The sequence below is a fragment of the Rhipicephalus microplus genome, chromosome 3, assembly GCF_043290135.1.
Source record: "Rhipicephalus microplus isolate Deutch F79 chromosome 3, USDA_Rmic, whole genome shotgun sequence".
NCBI classification, from domain to species: Eukaryota; Metazoa; Arthropoda; class Arachnida; order Ixodida; family Ixodidae; genus Rhipicephalus; species Rhipicephalus microplus.
This window is the reverse complement of record NC_134702.1, coordinates 124508244-124532543: the sequence shown is the minus strand read 5'-3', so window position 1 is coordinate 124532543 and position 24300 is coordinate 124508244. Positions and strand designations below refer to the sequence as shown.

The 24300-nt window shown below is 46.2% G+C and overlaps 1 protein-coding gene across 3 annotated transcripts; it reads left to right on the top strand.

The window, feature by feature from the left end:
• The first annotated feature begins 1556 nt into the window (after positions 1 to 1556).
• On the top strand, positions 1557 to 24300 carry LOC142803909 (uncharacterized). 3 transcript variants are annotated; one of them, XM_075890201.1, is made up of 10 exons: positions 1557 to 2240; positions 2882 to 2995; positions 4478 to 4554; positions 4727 to 4918; positions 6247 to 6340; positions 9800 to 9958; positions 10128 to 10334; positions 10401 to 10511; positions 16937 to 17010; positions 18081 to 24300. In XM_075890201.1, the coding sequence occupies exons 1-8, from the start codon at positions 2112 to 2114 to the stop codon at positions 10413 to 10415; spliced, it is 987 nt and encodes a 328-aa protein (XP_075746316.1). In that variant the 5' UTR covers positions 1557 to 2111; the 3' UTR covers positions 10416 to 10511; positions 16937 to 17010; positions 18081 to 24300. The 3 variants fall into 3 exon arrangements, with proteins under 3 accessions (XP_075746316.1, XP_075746314.1, XP_075746315.1); XM_075890199.1 differs by having other exon boundaries at positions 10401 to 10539; XM_075890200.1 differs by having other exon boundaries at positions 16937 to 24300.

Sequence of the window (24300 nt, the reverse complement as noted above, 5' to 3'; positions counted from 1 at the left end):
CCAGATTTTGTCCCAAGGTGCTGGAGTCTTCCCATTTCAACTGTGTTCAGTTTAGCTTGAAAATCTGTAATGAAGTTGAGCGAGTCATTGGCAATTTCATTCACAGTACACTCTGGCAATCGTCTCCTTTCTTGCCACTTTAACAGAAGAGAGGACAGATGTATGGCACATTGATCAGTAACATCACAAGTGCTCCTGTTGTGTCTGCATCCCTGTGGGGGCTCCTCATCACTGGGTTCACAGAGTTCACTGGGCTCATCAGTTGCATCAATTTCACTGGGTTCATCAGTTGCACCAACAACAGTGCTACAACAACAGTGCAACAACAACAGGTCTCACTGGCAGGTGGTTGAAGCAAATGGTCGTGGTGTCTCCTCATGTGCTTCCGGAATGAACTGTACAGTCTAAACGTCCGCACACAGTTTTCAAAATTGCAAGTCCAGTTACTTTCTGTGCCATGCCAAGTGCAAAAGTGCCGGAAAAGTGCAGACAATGAACTGGTCCTCTGGTGGCACCGGGCACATGCATATGCTTTTGTAGAATCCATCTGCAATGAAGAAGCTGAGATTGAAATATCACAAATTAATGCACAAATGTAAAACCTAGATAGAAAAAAAAATAGACTGCATCACACAGGTCAAGCGGGGTAGCACCGAGCCCTATTCTGTAACCCTTCCTCACATAGGTGTGCGCACGAGGGGGACAGATGGGGCGGCCGCTCCCCCAAGTCATCTAAGAGGGAGGCACAAGTTCTGCTCCTTACATTGAATCTGGCAACGGCCCTAGGGGGCAAGGCACTCTACTAGCCACATGAAAGGGGGGGGGGGGGGCGTAAACTCGGCCCCATACATTGACGTAACCGGGGGGCGAAGCGAAGGTTTGATATTTTTTCTCGAATTAAAACTATTAGCTGGCAGATAACTGGTATATACCTGTAACGAATGCATAGCGATAAGCTCCCGACGTAGCCCTCTTGTTAGCTGAGCTGATAAGATGCTCAAGTAGTAATTCAAGGCAACAGCTGAAACGCTGGAACACCTAAGGGGCACGAGCTTTCCGCGGGAAGATACCGCTACTGCTTTATTGTAATTTTATAGAAATGCAGCCACTGGTTTTCGCCATTACAGTATGAAGAAAGCGGAGATCCGCTGTAACTTACCGTTGCGGCGGCTCAGATTAACAGTAATCTGGAAGGGCGCCCACTGAGGGTGCTGCAGATCACAGGTCCGTTCGATTCACCTGCACCGGTCGGAACCGGTTCACGGCTGTGCATGCGAAGTTCAGAAATTGTGCAGCGTGAGTTCAGCGGTGCAGGCACAGCACGACACCCGAAACAAATGACGATGTGCCGACAAGGTGTTGGCCTTATTTCTTTTTGGTTATTTTGCACCATTCAGCAAACACCGACCTATGGCGAAACGCAGATGCGGACAGTTTATGAGGCGTAAACATCTTGGCAAAACACACCGCATTTGTAGAGGCGGGTATGGCGCCTAAGCCATATACGTCTAAGTGCTGCGTCGTCTGCTCAGCTGCACGCGCGCCTGCACCAAGCCGGCACCGTCAGCGAAGGAGGTGCAGGAAAATTGTGAACCGGTGCTGCACCTCTTCTGCACCTTTCAAAATGAATGGCAGGATTCAGCGGTCGTCAATGCTGCACCGCTGAAACGAATGATAAGGTGCAGCACCTCGTGAACTGGTTCACGTGGTGCAGGCGAATCGAACGGACCTCACATGCATGCGTTATGATGCACTCGTGCGCAGTGGATGCAGTGGTGAATGTTGGCAACGCTATGACGTGATGAATTCGTGTCAAAGTTAACAGTACAATACTGTCAAGTACCATGGCTGAGAATAACTAAATATACGTCAGAGAAATTATTTTTAATATTATTTTGAGTTCGTAAAGTTTTTGTTTTCAAGCAAGTGCTTTCTTACACCTTAGAGGTGAGATGATTCTAGCGTGGCAAGGCTGGGTCACGACGTAACGACATCTTTGTTTAGCGCGCAAATCACTCGTGGCACAAATTCTCATTCCGCGGCGGCGTTTGTTTGTGCTCCTGTACTTGTACTCTGACAACGTTTTTGTGCGTGTGCTAAGTTTTAGAAGCATGGCGGCCATAGTATGCGTTGTGCGTTTAGAGACAGGCGAGCAAAAGAAAGTTGTGCTGCCTACGGGTTCGTATGACGAGCTAGTCCACGCTTTGTCTACACACACTGCTGTGGACGAGCAAACCTTGGTGAGTACCAATTGAGTACTTCGAAACTTCTTGTCATTGATGGAAGAAAAGTGCTGTTCACCCATTTTCATCACATTGATATTTATGTATGTGTCACGTAGTGCACCTTTTTGAAGCAATAGAACCAGATCATGTTCAAATTATAAGTTCAAAAAGACTACTAGGAAGGTCCGAATTGGTTCTATTAGTGGATTAGTAAGCTGTTCGTGTTATGTTATTGGATTCATATGGTGGGTTTCGCACATAACCAATTACGCATAACTAATTACGCATAACCAAACAGTCTCTGTACGAATATACCGAACTGGCGCATATCTAGTGAAGTGAAATATGTAACACAAAACAGGATGAACGGCACAGAAAACAGCATATTATTTCTGTGTATGTGATGCCAAGAAGAGCTCGTGAAATAACATGCTATTCACTGTGCTATTGCTCGCATTTTTTCAAATCGAATAACAAAGTTGAAGAAACTTAGCGATTCTCACCCTCAGAAATGCTAATTAGTTAAGTTAGCACAAGTGACATAAGAGATCAGCAAAAAACGGAAAGCGATTTATGAAAAACGCTGTTTACTTGTCTGTTAACATGCGTGCCACAACATGTTTCACCCAACTTTATAAATGAAATGTTTCATTCAGCTCCAGGTTTTCGACACCGAGGTCGATGAATACATTGACCTAAAAAAAGATTGCACAATCCTCTCAAAATTTAAAATCAAGGTGGGGAGGAAAGTGCTGCCGCCCACTACAGATGTGAGTATCTCTTTCAAAAATGAGTTATGTAACCTCCAGATACAGCTATTCAGGTCATAGTGCCTGTTTGAGCTGAATCATCTTTCATATAGCATTAGCTATTTACTGGCATAATTACCATGTTATGGAAATGTACATGAGTCTTAATGGAAGCGAGTTTGTGCCGTGTAACTGAGTAGTACAGCCGCAGCTACATCTATGTATAGCCCGCAAGCCACTTGCTTTGCTCTGTGGCGCGACACATTGCGGGTTATGACGTCATGTGCACAAGAGCCATGCGCTGCCTTACAGACATGCAGGCGTGCTCTGCACGGTTGACAACAGTGGAAGGTGTGCTTGTTTAGCCAAAGATCCGTGCTACTTCATGACACTTTTGTCACATCTATTTTAAAGTACGAAGTCCGTTTAGATTGATAAAACACACCTGCATCAATGATGCAAGCTTTATGGCTGTTTTGAGGCATGCGATTATATCAATGTGCCAATAGCTGCACAAAAAAAAAATTTAGGCTGTCACAAAGAGTGCATCGTTTATGCAGGTGTGTGTTAATAATCAAAATGTGCTTCATCTTAAGAAATAGATGGGGCAAAAGTCTCCTAAGGGAGCGCGCATCTTCAGCTAAACAAGCACACCTTTCGCTGTTGCCACCCGTACAGAGCATGGCTGCATGTCTATAAGGTGTCGCGTGCAGAGCAAGGCCAGTTATTCGCCCTATACACAGACAGGGCCGCGGCACCACCAATAATGAATGCATTGTGGTGGACAGTACCTTTGGCCTTTCCATAATATCCGGCTGTGACTTTTGTCTAGGTCATTATAATTTATCAGATGCTTAGTTTGCCAGTTCACCTACTGTACAAAAGGTAAATGGAAGAAGCTAAGCGCAGGAATGTGCCTCTCACCTGTATACGATGGCTCAGTTTAATTACACGAATGTGTCCTGCATGCAAAGAGGCGCTTGGATTATGCAGATCAACTGGAAGATTTCAAAACAAACAGCTTTTCTGTCCGTGTACAGAAGATCGTAATGCACCAGTTATGCTAACATCACTATCAAGGCAGCTATCACAGGGGTGCAACAGCTGCACTAATAATGTCAATTTACTATGATTTCTTATTTTTACTTTGACCTGCCTAACCTGGCTAAAATTTTTTTAAGTTGCTCTAACTTTAGCCAGGCTGATGATGATAATACAAGGAATAGTCTCTTTCTCTTTTTTACATAGACTTTAAAATTTGTAATACTGTTTGCTATCAGAGGCTTTCACACACATTGCAGTTTGCTGCCTGATGGTTTTAATGTTCTACTTTAATTCAAGTGAGCTGTGATTGTTTATACCAGTTTTCTAAATGCCATTCCTGAAATGTGCTTGTACTTCATGATGCTTTAAGCACTAATTCACAAAATTCCACAGATATTTACAATTTTTGTGGTGTTATGAATTAAAGAGCTATAGCTTGAAAGTTTTTTCGTTGTGCAGCCAACCAGCAGTGAATGCATCGAGGCCGGCCCGAGCTCCAGGGCACATGATCCTTCGCGGGAACATCTCAATCAGAGGTAAGACCTAGAACTTTACTCATTTCTGCACATCACAGAACAGCAAAGAATAATTGTTGAGCAAGTTATTTCCACTGTGTCATCATATAAAAGGTCCTGCATGTTTGTTACCTGAAAAACAGTTGCTTAATATTCTGTGAGCTTGAAAATTGACACTAACATTCTGTTTCAGTGCTGACTCCATCTGCACCACTGAGTTGGTGGAAATACATGTGCCACTAAGAAAGCAGTACGACTCCCTTGAGTTCAGACTTCCTGCTTTCGGGCCGTATGAGGAAGTTCTCCAGAGGGGCGAACCAGTTGAGGGACCTGTGAGGCGAGCCATCATCAACAGAATTTTTCAAGCTTGCTTCAAAATAGTATGGTATGTAGTGCTTCTGACTTGATTTAGTGCCAGATCAAGGAAAACTTTAGGGGCTTGTTTTTCTTTGTTAAGCATAATGTTAATTATAAATAACTGACCAGAAAGCCTAGGAAAGTGTAAAGGATGTTTATTGTAATAATAGCAATGTAAATTTGAAGAAAACAAGGAAGGTGAAAAGGTAACTTGCAAGTTACCCTGCCAGTGGCTAGTTATCTTTTTGTCCTTTTCACTTTTTTCGCAAGCATCATAACTACTACAACTGACATCCCCTATATTTTCCCTGGCTTTTGTAATTAGGTTCTTCCATCATTTCTAAATATCATAATGCCAAGCCGAGTTGTAGCACTGACCTCACCTCAGACTTCACACGTCGTAGATTAGTTATGGCTTGCAGCTTGGCTGTAACGTTGGTTCTCAGTCCCATGCCGCTGGTTCGAATCGTTTCTTGTGCGAATAATTACTGCGATTTTCTGTGTCACTTTCTTGTTTTGTCATTATATGCCGGGTGCTTCCATGTCGTAAACAGTAAGCTGCTATCAACGTTACTAGGGCTCTTCGATAGGCTCATAGTGAGCACCGAGTCTTCAGAATGAAAAGAAACATGACTGAGCCAACCGAGAATCATTGTTGCAAGGCACATAAATGCCCCCTTACTTCTAATACTCCTTTTTAATGATGCAAGTGTGAGCTAAGCAGTTACCTAAAAGTGGTTGTAGAATATTTTTTCAAGTTTTCTTTTGATAAACATGTTACGACGAGCTTGTCCTCCTGAATATTTTTATAAACAGTGCTTATGTAGTCTTTAGATATCGTCACACAGAGGCTGAAATTTATAAAAAATTGGAGCTCCTGCATCCTGCATTTTTCTTAGGGCCTAATGTAATGTCTTCAACTGTGCTAATCACAGCTTAGTGGCTTGCATTCATACATGTACTTTGCATGGTCTTTCTCTGTGACCTTCAGGTTTATGTGAACATACTTTTAGTTTGGACATGAGGTGAGTTGCATATTACTTGAAGCCAGCATTTTACCAAGTGTACTTGTTGTGGCATCAGGGCAGCATAAATGTGTGGAAATGTTGCCCCCAGCAAACCTCCCTATTCGAACGAATTTCATTATTTTAAGCATCCATATTCTGTTCAACTTCTCTCGTGTTTAGGTTTGGCTATTTGCTCTTGGAGAAATAATGGCTAGTTACCATTGCTTGTAACCATAGAGATATTATCAAACTTTTGTCATTCAGTTCTGTCTGTAGTTATTTTTTTCACTCCTTCTATTTTCATGCTGTACCATTAGCATGAATACATTGGTACATGTCTCTCCCCTAGGTTTCCTTCGAAGGAGCTTTACAACACAGCAGTGGAACAGCTTATTCAGAAGTACCCGCACCTACGGGACAACATCAAAAAAGGGACCGGCATGGTGAGCATGGAACCTTTGCTATATTTTCATGCTACTTCCAGCTGCATAAGTTAAAGGTTAAAGGGCCAGTAAACAACCCCAAGGTCTAAAATGTATAATGAAGAGAAATATGCACATTTTTGCTATGTGAACATGCAGACACAAAAATTTTGCGAATTTGTGCTATAATAATGAAGTTCAAAACATCCATTTCAGCCTGCTTCAAATTTAGTGCAGCCTTGCTATCCTTCTCTGCCATAAGGAGTGAAACACTCGTAGGGTGAGGCCCAGCTGATCTAACAGCGGCGTGCATGCGGCAGTCTCGTAGGCTTCCATTATACACTTCAGCCTGCGACGCCTGAAGGGCCTGCAAGTGCGGGGTTGCACGTGTGGCGATGTTTGTGTCTGACATACTCATATAGCAGACACAGACATTTGATTAAACACAAACAGGCATTTAATTAACACAAGGGCAAAGGCAAGATCCGTCTCAATACGTTGCGTGGGACACTCCATGCTCGCTGCTTACGCGAGACTCTCGACACTGGTGACCGCCCTTCTCGCTGGGTCATTGTCAACTGTCAAAGCAGTCAAAATCTCTCTGAAGTGTACGCACCCCCCTTGCGGCCATTTTCCCAAACAACTACAAGCTCCATTTTGGTACGGCCCCGCTGTGGTGGTCTAGTGGCTAAGGTACTCGGCTGCTGACAGGCAGGTCACGGGATCGCATCCCGGCTGCCGCGGCTGCATTTTCGATGGAGGCGGAAATGCTGTGGCCTGTGTGTTCAGATTTGTGTGCACGTTAAAGAACCTTAGGTGGTCTAAATTTTGGGAGCCCTCCGCTACGATAGTTTCGGGATGTTAAACCCCACATATCAGTCAATCAAATCTTTTTTGGTACAAATGCAGGGAAGACCCGCTGGCACCGTTTACGAGTAGTTAGTTGCCGGAAGTCCTCGCAATACAATGGGGAAAGGGCATGCGGAAAAGAATGCATGATGTTTCTGACTGAGAGGAAAATGTATATAGCTCATCATTGTGAGTGTGTCCAGTTCAGCATTGTGCTTGTATTTTGCACCATATTACATATCATCTCGCATTGATCACCAACACAAAGTTGGCATTCCATCTTGTAAGGCATCTTCTTTACTTTCACTCATTTGTGCCACACACTAGTGATGATTGGAATCACCTTCCTCCAGATGTTGTCACCATCAAGGATACTAACCAATTTAGAGAAGCTGTACGTGATATATTTCTCTAAGTTTTCTTTTTCTTTTAAACTAGGCACCACCATTTATACTTATATCATGTGCCTCTCTCTGCTGATACACCGAATTTCGACATTTCTTTATAATTAAGGTAGTATTATGTATTTTGTTTTCTTTTTTTGTATTACTATAACTAGAGTAACTACTTGTAAACTTTTGAAACGTAGTTATGAATGGTAGTGAGTTCTATTTCTGCATTTTTTTGTCTTGTGACCTGTTTCTGAACTACTACCAATTTTCTGTATTTTTGCCCCACCCCTTCTGTGATGCCATTGGCCCTGAGCGTATTCTAAATAAAGAAATAATGTTCCAATGCTGAATGTGGCTGTAAGAAATTGAGCAAATATTTCACGATACGCCACACATTTCTACTCATAAAATGAAAAAACTTGGCGCCTCCTAAAGGAATATTGACAAAAAATTTCATTGCTGAGATAGCCTGCAAGGTTGATTCCCGTAAACATTTGTATATCATCTGCGAAATGTCAACAATGATTAGGTATAGCTTGGAAGGTGTTTTAAACTAATTTTGAAGCTTGGGTGAGCCTTCAACTCCATCGTGCCATTTGAAACCCTAGAGGAGGACGTTTTGGGGACCCCGAACTTCCCTGCCATCATCACGCTGCAGTCAATAAAATAAGTTATTATGACATCATAGCCACCATTTTTTCTTTTTTGCGTTTATTCCCGCAGTCTATACTTCTTAATTGATGGTTGGTTGCCGTGGCGCATGCCTTAAAAGTTTGCTGTTTGACGACACTGCAGTTTCGTTTTCTATTCAAAACTGATTCTTGATGTGGACCGTGCGAAAGTGTGTCACATTTCTTTGTGCTGACATGCACATGCTAGGTGGCAATAGTTGCACCCGGTTTTTGAAGCTGTTTCAAACTGAAACTGAAGCTGGTGGATAATGAGAGGCATGTAATAAATTATCTGTCATGTGCTGCAGCAAATGATATGTCGTAAAATAACTAACAGGCGAGCAGCAACAGATCGCAGCAGAAAAATGCGAGGCCAAAGTTTTTGTGTCGATACCCCTTTAAATGTGCAGATATGGGATTATGCTTCGAAGAAGGAACAGCCAAGGAGACCATGAGCACAGCTGTATTCACTTTCTGGGATTGCACATAATCTCGCCTTGTTTGTAACTCAGCTCTATTGTGTGGTGCTGATGCACAGCAATGTCGCCACTCGAGTGCGATAGTTAAAGATTTGGGCAGCTGTAACTTGACCTTGAATGATATGCATCTGATGAGTAAGCGTCGAAAAGCTTATTCGTGTCTTTATTACCAAAACTGGTACAAACTTTCAAGATAGCTAGAGATCTCTTCGTCCACCTCCTGTCAGTCGTATGCTCGCATAGTCTAGTGACTGCCCTCTACCAGTACATCGTTAGGGAGCCATATGCCATTAAAATCTGAAAAAGCAGAAAGCAGGTTTGCTAAGACGTGCAACACCTGCACTACTCGCACTAACCTGATATCATTCCCAATTTTTCTATTGAGCGCCACCAAAACCACGAAATGTGCCGAAACTGTGTCACGGTGTGCGAAAATGCCCGACCAGCCACAAAATTTTCTCAGTTGCGCTACAATTTCTGCAAATTAAAGCATAATTGTTTGCAAAGCATTCGCCACCAAAGCACTGATATTTGCCACTTAAAACACCGTGTTGTCAATTCTGTGTTCGAGCAACACCACCCAGATTATTGGCTCTCACCTATGTCAGGTCTAATCTGCGGTCAGGCCGGGTAGGTGCATTTTTTCCTCCGGTAAGGGTATGGCCTAGGTCTTGCTTTGAGCCAGCGAGCCGGGCTCTGGCCAGTAAGTTTAAACAAGGTCCAGGCCCTTGCAGTGCTTTAAGGGGGACGCTTCAACGACAAGTTCCCAATGCAGTCCCCTGAAGAAGGGACTGCATTGGTTCCGAAACATCGAATCAGTTTTTAGTTTTCAATTTAGATATTAGTTACTTTGGACTAAAAGTGGCTAAAGAGTTCTTTTTTTTCGTAATAATTTTTAGCCAGCTTGACAGACCGAGTTCTGTCAAAACATTCTCATTTACAAATTTCGCAGTAGAAAGCCATGTAGAAAACATATAAAGTTTTATAACAGTATTTTGTTTTGTAAAAAAGCTATTGAGGTCATTAAAATTCATGACAAAAGCTGTGAGAATAATCTCATTCGGGCTTGTGTTTTTGCACAATGCGTAGGAATCGCGGAAACTTGCACTAAAAAACAAGTTTAAAAATAACCGGAAAAAGACCCAGAACATCTCCAAAGAAATGGAGGCCATGAGAGTCATCAACGCACCAAAGAGGCCCAGGGTGCCAGGGCCAGAACAAATTAACAAGAAGCTGTGCCGGCTGTCTGTAAGTGTTTTTTTAAGATATATTTTTGCTGGTGAAACAATAGTTTTTTGTTTTCTGTAAAAAGTGCAGGTGAAATGTTATCACTGGTGCACATATTTTTGGTGCTTATTTTTGTTTTACTTTGCTAGGTGTGCACTAATAAAGTGGCCACTCGATTCACATGTTGCAGGACAACCCAGAACTCATTGTTTATGGTGAGACCGCTGAGGGGCGTCGTTGGCACCACGAGTGGCTCACAGAGAATGCCAGCACAGCAGGTGATGACGAGCTGCGGCCGTGCCTCCTCGCCACCGCCAAAGAAAGGCATGAGCGGCTCGAGCGCATGACCATACAACAGGCGCTGTTGGAGTATCCATTCTTGGCCACCGAACATTCTGTATGCTCTTATCTCCCTCCCCTCTTTTGTGACATCTGTGGTAAACATTGTGATCTTTCTTTTCAGTTGCAGTTAGATTAATTCAACTTGCTGTTTAAAAAAAACATCTTGGACAACATCATGAAGGGGTTCGAGTGCCTTTGTGGCATGATCCTCAGTCATGGCCACCAAAAGGAGGTGACAGATTTTTCAACCTTGGCCTCTGGTAATGTGTTCCTGTAGTCCACACACATACATTGTTGTCATGACAACTATTATTTCTCTGTAACATCAACCATTTTTATAAATGAGTGCTAATGAGAAATGAAAAACGAAACGAGAAGCAAACCTGCAGTGAAAAGTTGAGTTAAATCTAAATACTTCAGTACAAACCATGCTTCTAAGCAGGAGCTTTTTAACTTGCCTCAAAAGAAAGAAGGTATTGAGATTTTGTAAATCAGTCAACTCTGTTTTGTGGCACTGCCGTTTTGTTTACAGTAAGACCAAGTAATGATTGTCTATTATGTGGTTATGCTTGGACCCAGGAAGGCATGCCCACTGCAGCACTAAACTTTATTTCGCAGCAATGCAAGCTTGTTTTAGGGGTGAAGCTCCCTAAGGTGTGGGTCGATTCCTAGTAGTAGTATGTTGTAGTAGTAACCACTTCAAGTTGGTTTTAAGAATTGCTCATTAGATAGCAGTGTGTATATGTCCTTGGAAATAATATCACTGGATGGCATTAGTGGGTTCGGTATAGTTGACTATCAAAGAGGATAGATGGCGCTGTTATACTAAGAAATTCACAGCATATCCACGGTCTGAATGATGATGAGTGGGGTGGAGCGTCTGTCACGCAAACAAATGGACGGACACTTCGGGCCACTCATCATTCACTCCGTGGATATTCTGCGACATTTTTTTGTTTTGATGGATATTGACGCATTTTGAGATGCTGCGTCGACACTGCCGCTTTCATCGCATGGTGGTGATCATGGTGGTGGCTAACAAGTCGTGCCAGCCGTCATTTAGTGGAGAAAGTGGTGATTACAAGTTACGCTTGAACAGATGTGCCCACTTTGTCATGCCCCTCTGCTTTGAAACTTGATGACATGCACAACTGCACCTAATTTCACGTGCGTGCATATTGCCACAGGCATGGAACGAGGTTTAGCCATGCCAGTGCGAGTATGTGCCATGGTGTGAAAGAAGAAGAGGACGGTTGGTGTGTGCTCGTGCTCTAACGTTCGGTTCGGCTCGATGTCCAGTGCTGCTCCTGTGAACAGACGTTGTGGTCGTTCTGTGATCACGTGACATTTTCTGGTGGAGGTGCTGGGTAGTGTTGTATGCACTGCAATCAGCAGCAAGGTCCCGACACTAGCCGCGACTTGGAAGAACCAGCTGACCTACGGCGTAGCAGGCGACAACTAGGCCTACCTCCTGAATTCGGACCATTTCCTGAACTCGGCAGTACTATGGCTAGTGCGAGAACGCAAACCCAAGAAACATCAACGCTGCCTCCTCCATGGTTCTTCGTCCCGCGTACTCCGAAGCCGTTCCACGGTGACCCTTATGAGGACGTCGACGACTGGCTCGACGACAACAACCGTTGCGGCAGCGTCAACGAGTGGAATGAGCAGCGAAAGCTTCGGTACGTCTACTTTTATCTCGAGGACTCTGCGCGCACTTGGTTCGAAAACCATGAAGCCACTATGACAACCTGGCCAGAGTTTTGCAACCAGTTGCGAAATACTTTCCGAAGCTCTGACCGAAAGGAGCAAGCGGAACGGCTCCTCAATTCCCGAAACCAGCGTCCGAACGAGAGTGTTGCCATGTTCGTTGAGGACATGACGCGGCTGTTCAGGCAAGCCGACTCTTCAATGACGGAAGAAAAGAAGGTGCACCTCCTAATGCGGGGAGTGAAGGAGCAGCTGTTCGCGGGACTAGTGCGGAACCCTCCCGGCACTGTAGAGGAGTTCCTTCGCGAAGCCACGGCAATGGAGAGAATGCTAAGGCAGCGTTCGTACCAGTATGAACGTCCTGGCAGTCTTTCGTCAGTGTCGTCGGCCCTACAAACACCTGACGTCACGACTGTAAAAGACCTGACGGAGCTCGTGCGCAGTATTGTGCGCGAGGAGCTGCAAAGGCTGCACGTGGTGTCTTCTCCGCCCCATGTTGCTGCTTTAATGGATGTCGTTCGCGAAGAGGTCCGGCAGCTGGTGCACCCCATGACGACTCTGCGTGCAGCCGAAGTCCAACACATGACGGCCCCGCATCCAGCCGAAGCTCCGCTATTAACGTACGCGGAAGCACTGCGTACTCCTGCACCGGCTGTTGGCTATCCGTCTCGTCCGTCCACCCTGCAGACGGCACCGTCGTTCTACTCGGGACCACCGCAGTACGGCAACCCACCCCTTACACGGAAATCCAGTGTATGGCGTGCTCCCGACAACCGGCCTCTATGTTATCACTGTGGTGAACCAGGACACATCTACCGTGAGTGCGCCTACAGGCACATGGGTCTTCCCGGCTTTCGTCCGGATGCTCGTCGACCCAGAGATGGTGAGCGGCCCCGTGCTATCGCCGAATACTTGACAAGCCAACGATCCTCAAACCTTCTGCGTCGCCAATCCCGCTCACCATCTCCACGGCGTTCCACGTCACCTGGCCAACAATCAACCTTTGCGGACGTCCTTGCAGGAAGATCACCTAGATCCACAAGCCCGCGCCGGAGAAACTAAGAACAGCGACTTCTGGGGGTGAGGCCGCTGTTGATCGACCGTTACAAGACCCTCCCCCGATTTGCCTGCCAACATCCGAGGACATTCTTTCACCGACGTGTGCCATCGACGACAAACAGGTCTCTGCTCGTATCTCTGTTCTTGTCGACAACCACCCGCTGACCGCTCTGGTAGATACGGGTGCCGATTATTCTGTTATAAGCGCTGACCTCGCTGCACAGCTAAGAGAGGTAGACACCTTGGGGACATGGAACCAACCTCCGGACTCCGGGAGGTCACCTATTGACACCGCTAGGAATGTGCACTGCCCGCCTCCGAATTCGTGAGTCGACGTACATTGTTTCCTTCGTTGTATTGCGCGAATGCTCCCAAAACCTGATTCTCGGAATGGATTTTCTCCGCGAGCATGGAGCCATTATTAACCTTCGCGACCTGCTCATAACGTTATCTAACGACCATACAGCCCTACGAAAGGATGCAGTTGCGCCGACCACAACACTTCGAATTGCTGACGACACCATCGCACTGCCGCCGCGAGCCAGTATGTTGGTAACGGTGGAGAGCGACAGTGACAACAAGAGTAGTGGCATCGCGGAAACTAACCTCTCAGTGCTCTTGGCTCGGCAGATTTGTGTCCCGCGTGCTATCGTCAAACTGAAACATCGGAGGACTCAGCTTCTGATCACGAATTTCGGCGGCCAGTACCAACACTTAGCAAAGCGAACAGCAATCGCGAACTTTGAAGCCATCGATGACGCAGAATGTTCCACTATCGCTCCGATTGCCACTGCTGCCGAAGGTAACACTGATATAGCCAGTACGGTTGACGTGAATTGCCAGCTATCCTGTGCGCAGCAACAGCAGATACGCATGATTTTACGTACGTATAGTGATTGCTTTGCGTCCACCTCCAAAATCAAGCAGACCCCAACCATGAAGCACCGCATTATAACGGACCCTACCGAACGGCCTGTACGACAGCACGCCTACCGCGTGTCGCAAAAAGAACACGAGGCAATACGTTTTCAAATGAAACAGATGCTCGACGACGACGTCATCCAACCCTCGAACAGTCCATGGGCGTCACCCGTCGTACTTGTTAAAAAGAAAGACGGCACTCTTCGATTTTGCGTCGATTACCGGAAGCTCAACAAAGTGACGAAGAGAGACGTCTACCCTCTCCCACGCACAGATGATTCACTGGATCGACTTCGACATGCCCGATATTTTTCGTCAATGGATTTACGCAGCGGCTACTGGCAGATCGAGGTCGATGAACGTGACAGGGAAAAAACAGCATTCATAACTCCCGATGGCCTCTACAAATTCAAAGTGTTACCATTTGAATTGTGCTCTGCACCGGCAACGTTCCAAAGGATGATGGACACCATCCTGTCCGGTCTGAAGTGGGAATCCTGCCTCGTGTATTTAGACGACGTCGTTGTTTTTTCCAAAACATTTGAGCAACATTTACAACGACTTCAGTCCGTCTTCGTAGCTATTCGATCCGCAGGCCTATCTCTAAAACCGGAGAAGTGTCATTTCGGCTACGAAGAACTAAAGTTCCTCGGCCACCTTATCAGTCACGATGGCATTAAACCAGACCAAGAAAAGACCATGGCTGTTGCTGCATTTCCTCCACCTTCGAACAAACGGGATTTGCGCCGGTTTTTGGGTCTCTGCGCCTACTACAGGCGCTTTGTCCAGAACTTTGCCAACATCGCTGAACCCCTTACCCGTTTAACGAAGGAGGATACTCCTTTTGTGTGGGGTCCAGAGCAGAGAGCCGCTTTTTCCCAGCTTCAGCAGTGCCTTCAGAGTGAACCCTTACTAGGGCACTTTGATGAAGATGCCACCACCGAACTTCACACTGACGCAAGCAACATCGGTCTTGGTGCAGTACTCGTCCAGTGGCAAGACGGCGCTGAACGTCCCATCGCTTATGCTAGCCGCATTTTGTCATCTGCGGAAACTAACTACTCTACCACGGAGAAGGAATGTCTTGCTGTTATTTGGGCGATAACAAAGTTCCGACCGTATCTGTATGGCCGTCCATTCAGAGTAGTTACGGACCATCATGCCCTCTGTTGGCTGGCCAATCTCAAGGACCCTTCAGGGCGCCTCGCGAGGTGGAGCTTACGCCTTCAAGAATTTGAGGTTACAGTCGTCTACTAGTCGGGCCGCAGGCACACTGATGCTGATTGCCTTTCGCGCGCACCCCTCGCGACGACATCGAAGGACGATGATACCGATGGCCATTTTCTTTGTGCAGTCAGTGAATCTGACTTGGCCCAACAACAGTGGAATGATTCAGAGATCCAACAACTTATCAAATACCTTCGAGGTCGCAGCTCGAGTCCACCATCGGCATTTGCACGGTCAGGGTCATTTTGTCTCCGCAACGACATCGTCTACAAAAAGAACTTCGAACCTTATGCGACTGAGTACCTCCTCGTCATTCCACCAGGGCTACGTGCTGACATTTTATCTGCCTGCCATGACGAGCCTTCCTCCGGCCACCTAGGATTCGCACGTACCCTTGTCCGGATTCGGACTCGCTACTACTGGCCAAAGCTCACCCAGGATGTCAAGCATTACGTTAAAACATGCAATTATTGCCAGCGCCGTAAAGCCCCACCTGTGCGCCCCGCTGGTTTATTACAGCCTGTTGCACCTCCGTCACAACCGTTTGAACGAATCGGCATGGACTTGCTTGGGCCCTTCCCGAAGTCACATGATGGCAACCGCTGGATCGTAGTCGCTACTGACTATTTAACGAGGTACTGCAAAACGAAAGCCCTACAACGAGGCACCGCCAATGAGGTTGCGTATTTTTTTATCAACAACATCGTCCTCCGCCATGGAGCGCCAACAGTTCTTATCACTGACCGTGGAACAGCCTTTACAGCCCAATTGATGCAAGACGTCACGAGACTTGGTGGAACAGCTCATCGCAAAACAACCGCATACCATCCACAAACCAACGGTCTGACGGAGAGATTAAACAAGACGCTCGCTGACATGCTATCTATGTACGTCGACCGTAATCACAAGAACTGGGATGCAATTTTGCCATACGTAACGTTCGCTTACAACACTGCGGTTCAAGAGACTACGGGTTTCACTCCATTCCGGTTGCCTCACGGCCGAGAAGCAATTACGATGCTTGATGCCATGCTGTTGCCTGACACGACCGATATTACTACTGATGCGAACGACTTTCTCCGGCTCGCCGACGCGGCCCGCCAGCTTGCACTCAAGTGGATCCGAAAACAACAACGAATCGACTCGCAGAGGTACAACTCCCGTCATCACCATGTCATTTACCAACCCGGTGATCTGGTCTGGCTGTGGATCCCCGTTCGCAAAAGGGGCCACTCGGAAAAGTTACTTCACCGCTACTTCGGTCCCTATAGAGTACTACGGCGCCTCACAGATGTCAACTACGAAATTCTGCTTGAAGACACAGCTCAGCGATCTCGATGTTCCCAGCAGCCCGACATTGTTCATGTGTCACGGATGAAGCCACACTACCCCCGAGCCACCTGACACTGCTTCTTCACGCGTCCTTGTGCGTGTACGCGACTACTTTAACTTTTAATCGGCATTGGTCATCGGGGTGGTACTTTTTTTTCGAAGGGAGGGTAATGCCACAGGCATGGAACGAGGTTTAGCCATGCCAATGCGAGTATGTGCCATGGTGTGAAAGAAGAAGAGGACGGTTGGTGCGTGCTCGTGCTCTAACCTTCGGTTCGGCTCAACGTCCAGTGCTGCTCCTGTGAACAGACGTTGTGGTTGTTCTGTGATCAGGTGACAATATTGTTTGAATGTTAGAAATTATGGCATATGGAAATGCTGACGTAAATTTTTTTCCGTTCTTTGCAGAGGATGCTATTTTAGGTGTTCTCAAGTTCATTGCAAACCGCTGCAATGACTCTTTGGAGACACTTTTGACCGACGTGAGTGCTTCAAAGCTATATAGCGGATTAGATGCAACATAGCCAGGCTTGAACACATGCATGCTTTTCTCTCATTGTATCCTGCATAAGACTGTCCTTGCCACTATGCGTTGATGACAGTGGCTCACTCATTTACTGATGAGCTTTGGCCCACCAGTTTTAGCACTTCGGTCATCATGTTTTTATTAGCTTGCTCCCTATGCATAGCCAAATTTCCATGATCGAATCTTGTTTAGTCCAAGCTATAAAAAGTGACAATCCTTCTTTAGGATTCGAAAAATTTTTATGCCTGGTATTGCGAGTGTGGAGCAGCTTAGTGTAATTTTAATTGGCATGTACAAGTTATCATCAACATTTGCATCTTGTTGAATAAATGTTTAAGTGCTATTGACAGCTGTGAACTTGAAATCGCCTCAAGTAGTCTTTGTGCTGAGTCATAGGAATGCTGTGCTTTCTGACTGTTACAGTATAAAAAATTTAAAAATAAGCAGGCGCTGCATAAAGATAACAAAGCATCATCTTTACAAAAAAACCTGATCCAAATACTTAGGTGTCATCCTAATACTTAGAAAGTCTACAATTCATACTCGTTGAGTGTTCACAAAGACATATTTTTTGTGTAGTTGGCAGAACAACTATAAAATAGGCTCGTACCAGTAGGGAAGCTTTTATTACCAACCCCGCCGCAGTGTTCTAGTGGCTAAAGTACTCGGCTGCTGACCCGCAGGTCGCGGGATCAAATCCCGGCTGTGGCGGCTGCATTTCCGATGGAGGCGAAAATGTTGTAGGCCCGTGTGCTCAGATTTGGGTGCACGCTAAAGAACCCCAGGTGGTCGAAATTTCCGGAGTCCTCCACAACAGCGTCTCTCATAATCATATGGTGGTTTTGGGATGTTAAACCCCAGAAATCATCATAAGCTTTTATTACCATGTTTGAATGTGCTTGCTTTTCTGGAAAATCTTTTAGAATATAAAATAGAAAGCTAGGACGGTTTGTTTTTATTACTATAAAACATTGAGTGCTTGTTCAAGTTATGTGACTGATTTGTGCTTTGTGCTTTGTTCTGCAGAAAGCAGACACGCCACTGACGCCGTGCATTCAAAGAGCCACCGACGGCACCCTGGTGCTTCACGCGGATAATCAACGCCTGTTCGTGGCATCATTGCTACTTTCTGCCGTAGCTTTTCTGTTCTCCCTTTTTTGGGTATTTCACATTAAATATCCAAAAAAGGCAGACAGGGTGCTGACGTTCATTGAGCTCGCCTTTGTTGACCTTAGTCAAACTAAGCCAAAAGTAAAGGCCCTTGAGCTCATGAACTTCTACAAGAACTTTTCTAGGAAAAGTTCTTGTAGAAGTTTATTACATATTACAGAAGAATGTATTAAAGGGCTACTCACCAGGTTTGACGATTTTGAGCTGACAAGCGCATTACGTAGACGAGGCGTTCATGATCATGTCTGGCAAAATTCGCAACTCTACGCACCGCGGAAATGGGTCAAATTTCAAGATCAAAGCTGCTCCCCCTCCCCTCTGCCGGCTCATGCGTAGAGAATGAGGGCGTGACGTGGGCGTAGGGATGGCCCTACGTACACGGCAGTGCAATGACGCTGGTCCTATACATAGACGAGTCTGCTCTGACGTTGTCAACAGTATACCACGTGACATGGCAAAAATTTTTTAACACAACATGCGTAGTTCATGTATTTGTTGCTTCAAGAGATTAATAAAACTTAATATAACTAATGAGACGCAATAAAAAATTGTGCCCGTTTTTCTTTCATTTTTTTCCGTGAAATGCTACGAGATGCGGGGCTAATGTGTCAGCGTTTTCCATGCGTTCGTGTCCCCGCGGTCAGTGCATTGAGTAGACGACCACTGTAGAACGCTCCTAAGCGTTCGCGCACTCATTGTACTCATCTACTCTACCGCGTCTAAGCCATCGTTTTCAAACCATCCCGCAGAAACAGGCAGAAGACCACAAAATAACTCTGGTCAACAAAGCAATGCTGCTGGCGTGCCCGGGGGTTGGACTTGTTTGGGCACGTGATGCGCACATCATCTCATGGTGGGATGCTGGAGAGGGTGAGGAAGAGATTTGGCTTGCGAAGGCTACGCGGAGGAGCGGCAAGGGTTTCGAGCTCGCCTTCTCTCATCCTCGTTTCACGCCGCTTCAAAAAACCTGTTTTCTCCGCTCGTGATGAACCGATTCGAAAAATTTTTGTGGCAAAATGTTCCTCATCGGACACCCAACAACTTCCATTGTTTAACTAAAATTCGGTATAGGGCCTGGTGAGTGGCCCTTTAAAGCAGCCCTGAAACACTTTTCAAGGTCACTCATGACCTTGAACACTTTCTTTTTTCTTTGAATGTTAAGCTTTTTCAGTGTAATTGCACTCGCATGTGTGGACAAATCGCAGCCTGCTGTGGCGATCTCTGAAACGACTGAGCGAGCCATGTTCAAATCAGCCAATGGCTAATAGGTGGGTTTGCTACGAGTGATTTTTGAGCGTGTTCCGTCATTTGTCGAGAGAAGGGAAAGCAATTTTTAGCTGACTTAGATAATTTATTGTGAAATCCAGGTCACGTGCTGCGCTATATAATTGGGCTCGTGTGTTGTCGGGAACCTCTATCTACTACCGATCGGCAGCATTTCCTGACCATGCTCAAAAAGTGTTGCAGGGCCCCTTGAAGGAATGTCTAAATTTAAGGGCTCCATCCAGTAATGCCCAGATCACGTTCTCCATCTCCTGCGCGGCCCAGTTCACCTAATCGTCGCAGTTTTGCCGACGTCACCAGGGGAAGGTCCCCTAGCCCGCGAAGGGGAAACTAGACGCAGCAACATCGGGGGGTGGGGTTGCCATTAATTGAACTTCCAAATAGCCCCTATTGCCGACATATAAAAGCTCGAAGCCACCGATGCCGAAGACAACGAGAGCAACGACTAATCTGACGAATGGAACAACTGCCGACGTAACTGACGTTATCAGCGCTGACCTCGTCGTTCACATTGACGGCCACCAAGTGACGGCTCTTGTGGACACCGGCTCCCACTTTTCTATAATAAGCCTGCAGCTAGCCGACAGACTAAGGAAGGTCAAGATGCCATAGCAGGGACCCAATATAAGAACTGCAGGAGGTCAGTTGATGACAACAGTTGGAAAGTGCACGGCCCGACTCTTCATCGCTGGTTCCACCTTTGTCGCCACCCTCGTCATTCTTCACGAGTGCTGTAAACAACTCATATTGGGAATGGATTTCTTGCGCGAATACGGGGCTGTGATTGACATCCGTGACAGAAGCGTAACGTTTACTGTAAGCTCGGAGACTGCTACAGATGAGGAACACGAGGCACCTAGCTTCCGTATTGCCGATGACGACGTCATACTGCCGCCAAGAAGCTGTTCTCTCGTATCCGTGCACTGTGACAAGTTACAAAACGGTACTGGCATCGCTGAACACATCAAGGATCTCGCATTCACTAGCGGCATCTCTGTTGCCAGGGCTGTCATCACTGTTATTGACGGATGCGCTGAACTACTATTGACAAATTTCTGCAGAGAACGCAGACACATAGTTAAAGGCACGGCTATTGCCTATTTTGACGAACTCTCGCAAACAGAAGATTGTCATTCAGTGGAGGAAGCAGCAGCGTCTACTATCACTACACCGACACCTGTCGACGTTGGTCCAATGTTATCTCCCTTTCAGCGAGACCGCCTTCTCACGCTGATCAACAAGTTCCATGGCTGCTTCTCATCTACATCAAGAGTTGGTCAAACGTAGTAGTACTCGTCAAAAAGAAGGACGGTAGCTTGCGTTTCTGCGTCGACTACCGTAAGCTTAATAAGATCACAAAGAAGGACGTCTACCCTCTGCCGCGTATTGATGATTCATTGGATAGACTACAAAACGCACGCTACTTTTCGTCTATGGACTTAAAAAGCGGCAACTGGCAAATTGAAGTGGATGAGAGAGATTGTGAGAAGACCACCTTTGTTACGCCTGATGGACTTTATGAATTTCAGGTTGTTCCTTTTGGTTTCTGTTCGGCGCCAGCAACATTACAGCGTCTCATGGACACGGTTCTATCGAGACTTAAGTGGCAAACCTGCTTGGTGTACCTCGACGGCGTGATTGTCTTTTCGGCGACTTTCGAGGAACACTTACAAAGGCTCGAAGCAGTTTTTGAAGCAAGACGCTTGGCCGGTCTTACTCTAAAACCAGAAAAGTGCCACTTCGGCTTCCACGAACTTCAATTCCTCGGTCACATCATGAGCAGCCAAGGGATCCGACCAGACCCGGATAAAATATCCACCGTGGCAAACTTCTCGACGCCATCAGACAAAAAATCAGTGCGACGTTTTTTACGACTCTGTGCCTATTACCGGTGGTTTATTGCTAATTTTTCAGGCATTGCATGGCCATTGACACAGCTTACTCTGGAAGATACCCCCTTCAGATGGGGCGAAGACCAACAGCAGGCATTTCACGAGCTTCATCAGCGCATGCAAACACCTCTGTGCTGGCCCACTTCGATGAAGACGCGCCGACAATACTTCATACAGACGCTAGTAATGTGGGTCTTGGAGCAGTGCTCGTACAGTCGAAGGACAACAATGAAAACGTGATCGCCTACGCCAGCAGGACGCTGTCCCGAGCTGAAGCTAATTACACTACGACAGAAAAAGAATGTCTTGCAATGGTATGGGCAGTCCTGAAGTTTCGTCCTTATTTGTACGGCTGCCCATTCACCGTTATCAGTGATCACCACTCTCTCTGTTGGTTAGTCAACTTGAAAGATCCGTCTGCCGCCTTGAACGATGGAGTCTTTGGCTCCAAGAATTTGACTTCACTGTTGCCTACAAGTCGGAAAAACGACACACCGATGTTGACTGTCCTTCTCGGTCTCCTGTTGAGACAGCATCCCCGGACAACGACAATGACGACACAGCCTTTCTCGAAATTGTGGACACTGCCGCCTTTTCTCAACAGCAGCGTGCCGATGCTGAGCTGCTACCACTTATAGATTACCTACAAGGGCGAACGAATAGCGTTCCGAAGTTATTTGCGAGAGGGCTGCGGTCGTACTGCTTGCGAAATGACATTCTTTATAAGAGACTCTTTTCACCCACCGGCAGCAGCTACTTGCTTGTCGTTCCTTCTTCGCTACGCCGTGAGGTACTGCAAGCCTGTCACGACGAACCTACCGCTGGTCACTTGGTTTACGCAAGAACATTGGCGAGGATAAGGCAGAACTATTACTGGCCAAGACTTGCCGAAGTTGTCAAAACATACGTGCAGGCATGTCTAGATTGCCAGTGCCGCAAGCCACCATCCATCAAACCAGCTGGCCTGCTGCAGCCTGTCCGAGGGCTGGGGACACCGTTTGCACAAACTGGCATGGATTTTCTTGGCCCCTTCCCAAAGTCTGCCACTGGAAACAGGTGGATAATCGTCGCCACGGATTACCTGACCCGATACGCGGAGACAGGTGCTCTGCCACAAGCAACGACAGCTGAAGCGGTGCAATTTTTCATCGAAGCCATCGTCTTAAGACACGGTGCTCCCGCAATAGTCATCACCGACAGAGGTACTGCATTCATGGCCGAGCTCTTGGACACCATTTTCCAACTAAGCGGTACAGCTCAAGATGTAGAGCAAGATGTAGAGACTAAGATATAAAGCACAAGAACTGGGACATCATTTTGCCCTACGTCACATTCGCGTAGAACATGGCTCGTCAGGAAACCACTCGGAAGACACCCTTTAACCTCATTTACGGACACGAGGTTACGACAACGTTAGACGCAATGCTCCCCCATGAAAATGGTGGCAATGAGACGGACGCCAAAGAGTTTACCCAGCTAGCAGAAGAAGCCAGACAACTTGCCAAGTTGGGAATCACCAAACAGCAAGACGAAGATGCCAAGTATTACAACCTCCGGCACAGAACCGTCATATACAACGTGGACGACAAACTATGGGTCTGGACACCTATTCGTCAGCGTGGGCTCTTCGAAAAGCTGTTGCGAAGATACTTCAAACCCTGCAAGGTTCTGCGACGTATCAGTGATATCAACTACGAGGTTGTTCCGGACGGCGTGCAGTGTTCAAAGTGGCGCAGACATTCACCAGAAATTGTCCACATGCTTCGGATGAAGCGTTACTTTCAGTGACTAACTGTGCAGTTTTTGTTTCGCCTTGCTTCTCAAACGTTGAACATCGGACGATGTTTTTTTTAGGAGGGAATAATGCCGCGCGTATGTGCCAGTGGTGAGGATAATGAAGCAGCGCGACTGTCCTTGGCTGGGGGCAAAAGACGAAGAAGTCTTTCCAGTCTGTTTCCTGCGATCGATAAATTGTATTTGTTTGAGGCGCTTTGTGTGCTCGTCAATCTCTCGTCGTCACAATATGTTTTTTAACACGTGTGATAACATTTTAATCGTGAGTGAGCACTTCAGGTGTGCATATTTTTTTTCTGGTCCTACTTAATTGTTTTTGCCCTGTAGGCTTCATTCTAATCTGAAGTTACAGTGCCAAGAAACAGGCCGTCGCATTTAAACACTGAAGTTTGTGAGTGAATTACGCGGTAATATATCTCACCTTGCCAAGTTCACTTGATCTGTATAGTGCTGACCTACAAGTTTTTCTCATAAGCGCTTGCACGCTCGTCATTGGTGCTAGTGTTCTTGAAAAAAAAGCCTATTGGTGACTTGGAAACCGTGTGCATAAATGCACGAGCAAGTCCAAAAGGTGCTCGACAAAAGGTGCTCAAGCTAGTACAAAGAGTATACATTTTTTTCAATTCTCTATCGATGCCCCTCTTATGTTTAAAATCTTTGCTCCTGCTACGCATGACCTGTGTATGTTTTCTCTTGTAAAGTCTAGTCGGGAGTAGCAGCGCTATTGGAATTGTACAAATGTTATTGTTCTGATAATACAAATGTTCCAATGGTTGTCACATAATTCATTGTACTTGTGTATTATTTATGTGCAATATTATTGTAATACTGACTGCCTAGTCACAATGCTTTGTACATTAAGTGTAATGAAGCTCTATTGTGCAACGACGGGCAAAATCGTTTTTCATTTCTTCAGCAATCAAGCAACTGCTGCCCTCATTGAACAAATGTGTGTTACGCTTTGTATGTTGACTTGCAGTCCTGCAAGGAGCAAGGCTAGGGCGAAAAACTACTCAATGATCTGGCATCACGTGCCTAACTCTTTATTTGCTGTGTTCTTCTCCTGCTTTGAGTGTATCAGTAAAGATTATTTGATTTTTCATGAA

What these genes read in the sequence shown, in the direction of transcription:
- LOC142803909 (XM_075890201.1), top strand. Translation starts at nt 2,112, where the DNA reads ATGGCGGCCATAGTATGCGTTGTGCGTTTAGAGACAGGCGAGCAAAAG. An exon ending in CGGGAACATCTCAATCAGAG is followed by an intron (nt 4,555 to 4,726) that starts GTAAGACCTAGA and finishes ATTCTGTTTCAG; the next exon opens with TGCTGACTCCATCTGCACCA. An exon ending in AGAAGCTGTGCCGGCTGTCT is followed by an intron (nt 9,959 to 10,127) that starts GTAAGTGTTTTT and finishes CACATGTTGCAG; the next exon opens with GACAACCCAGAACTCATTGT.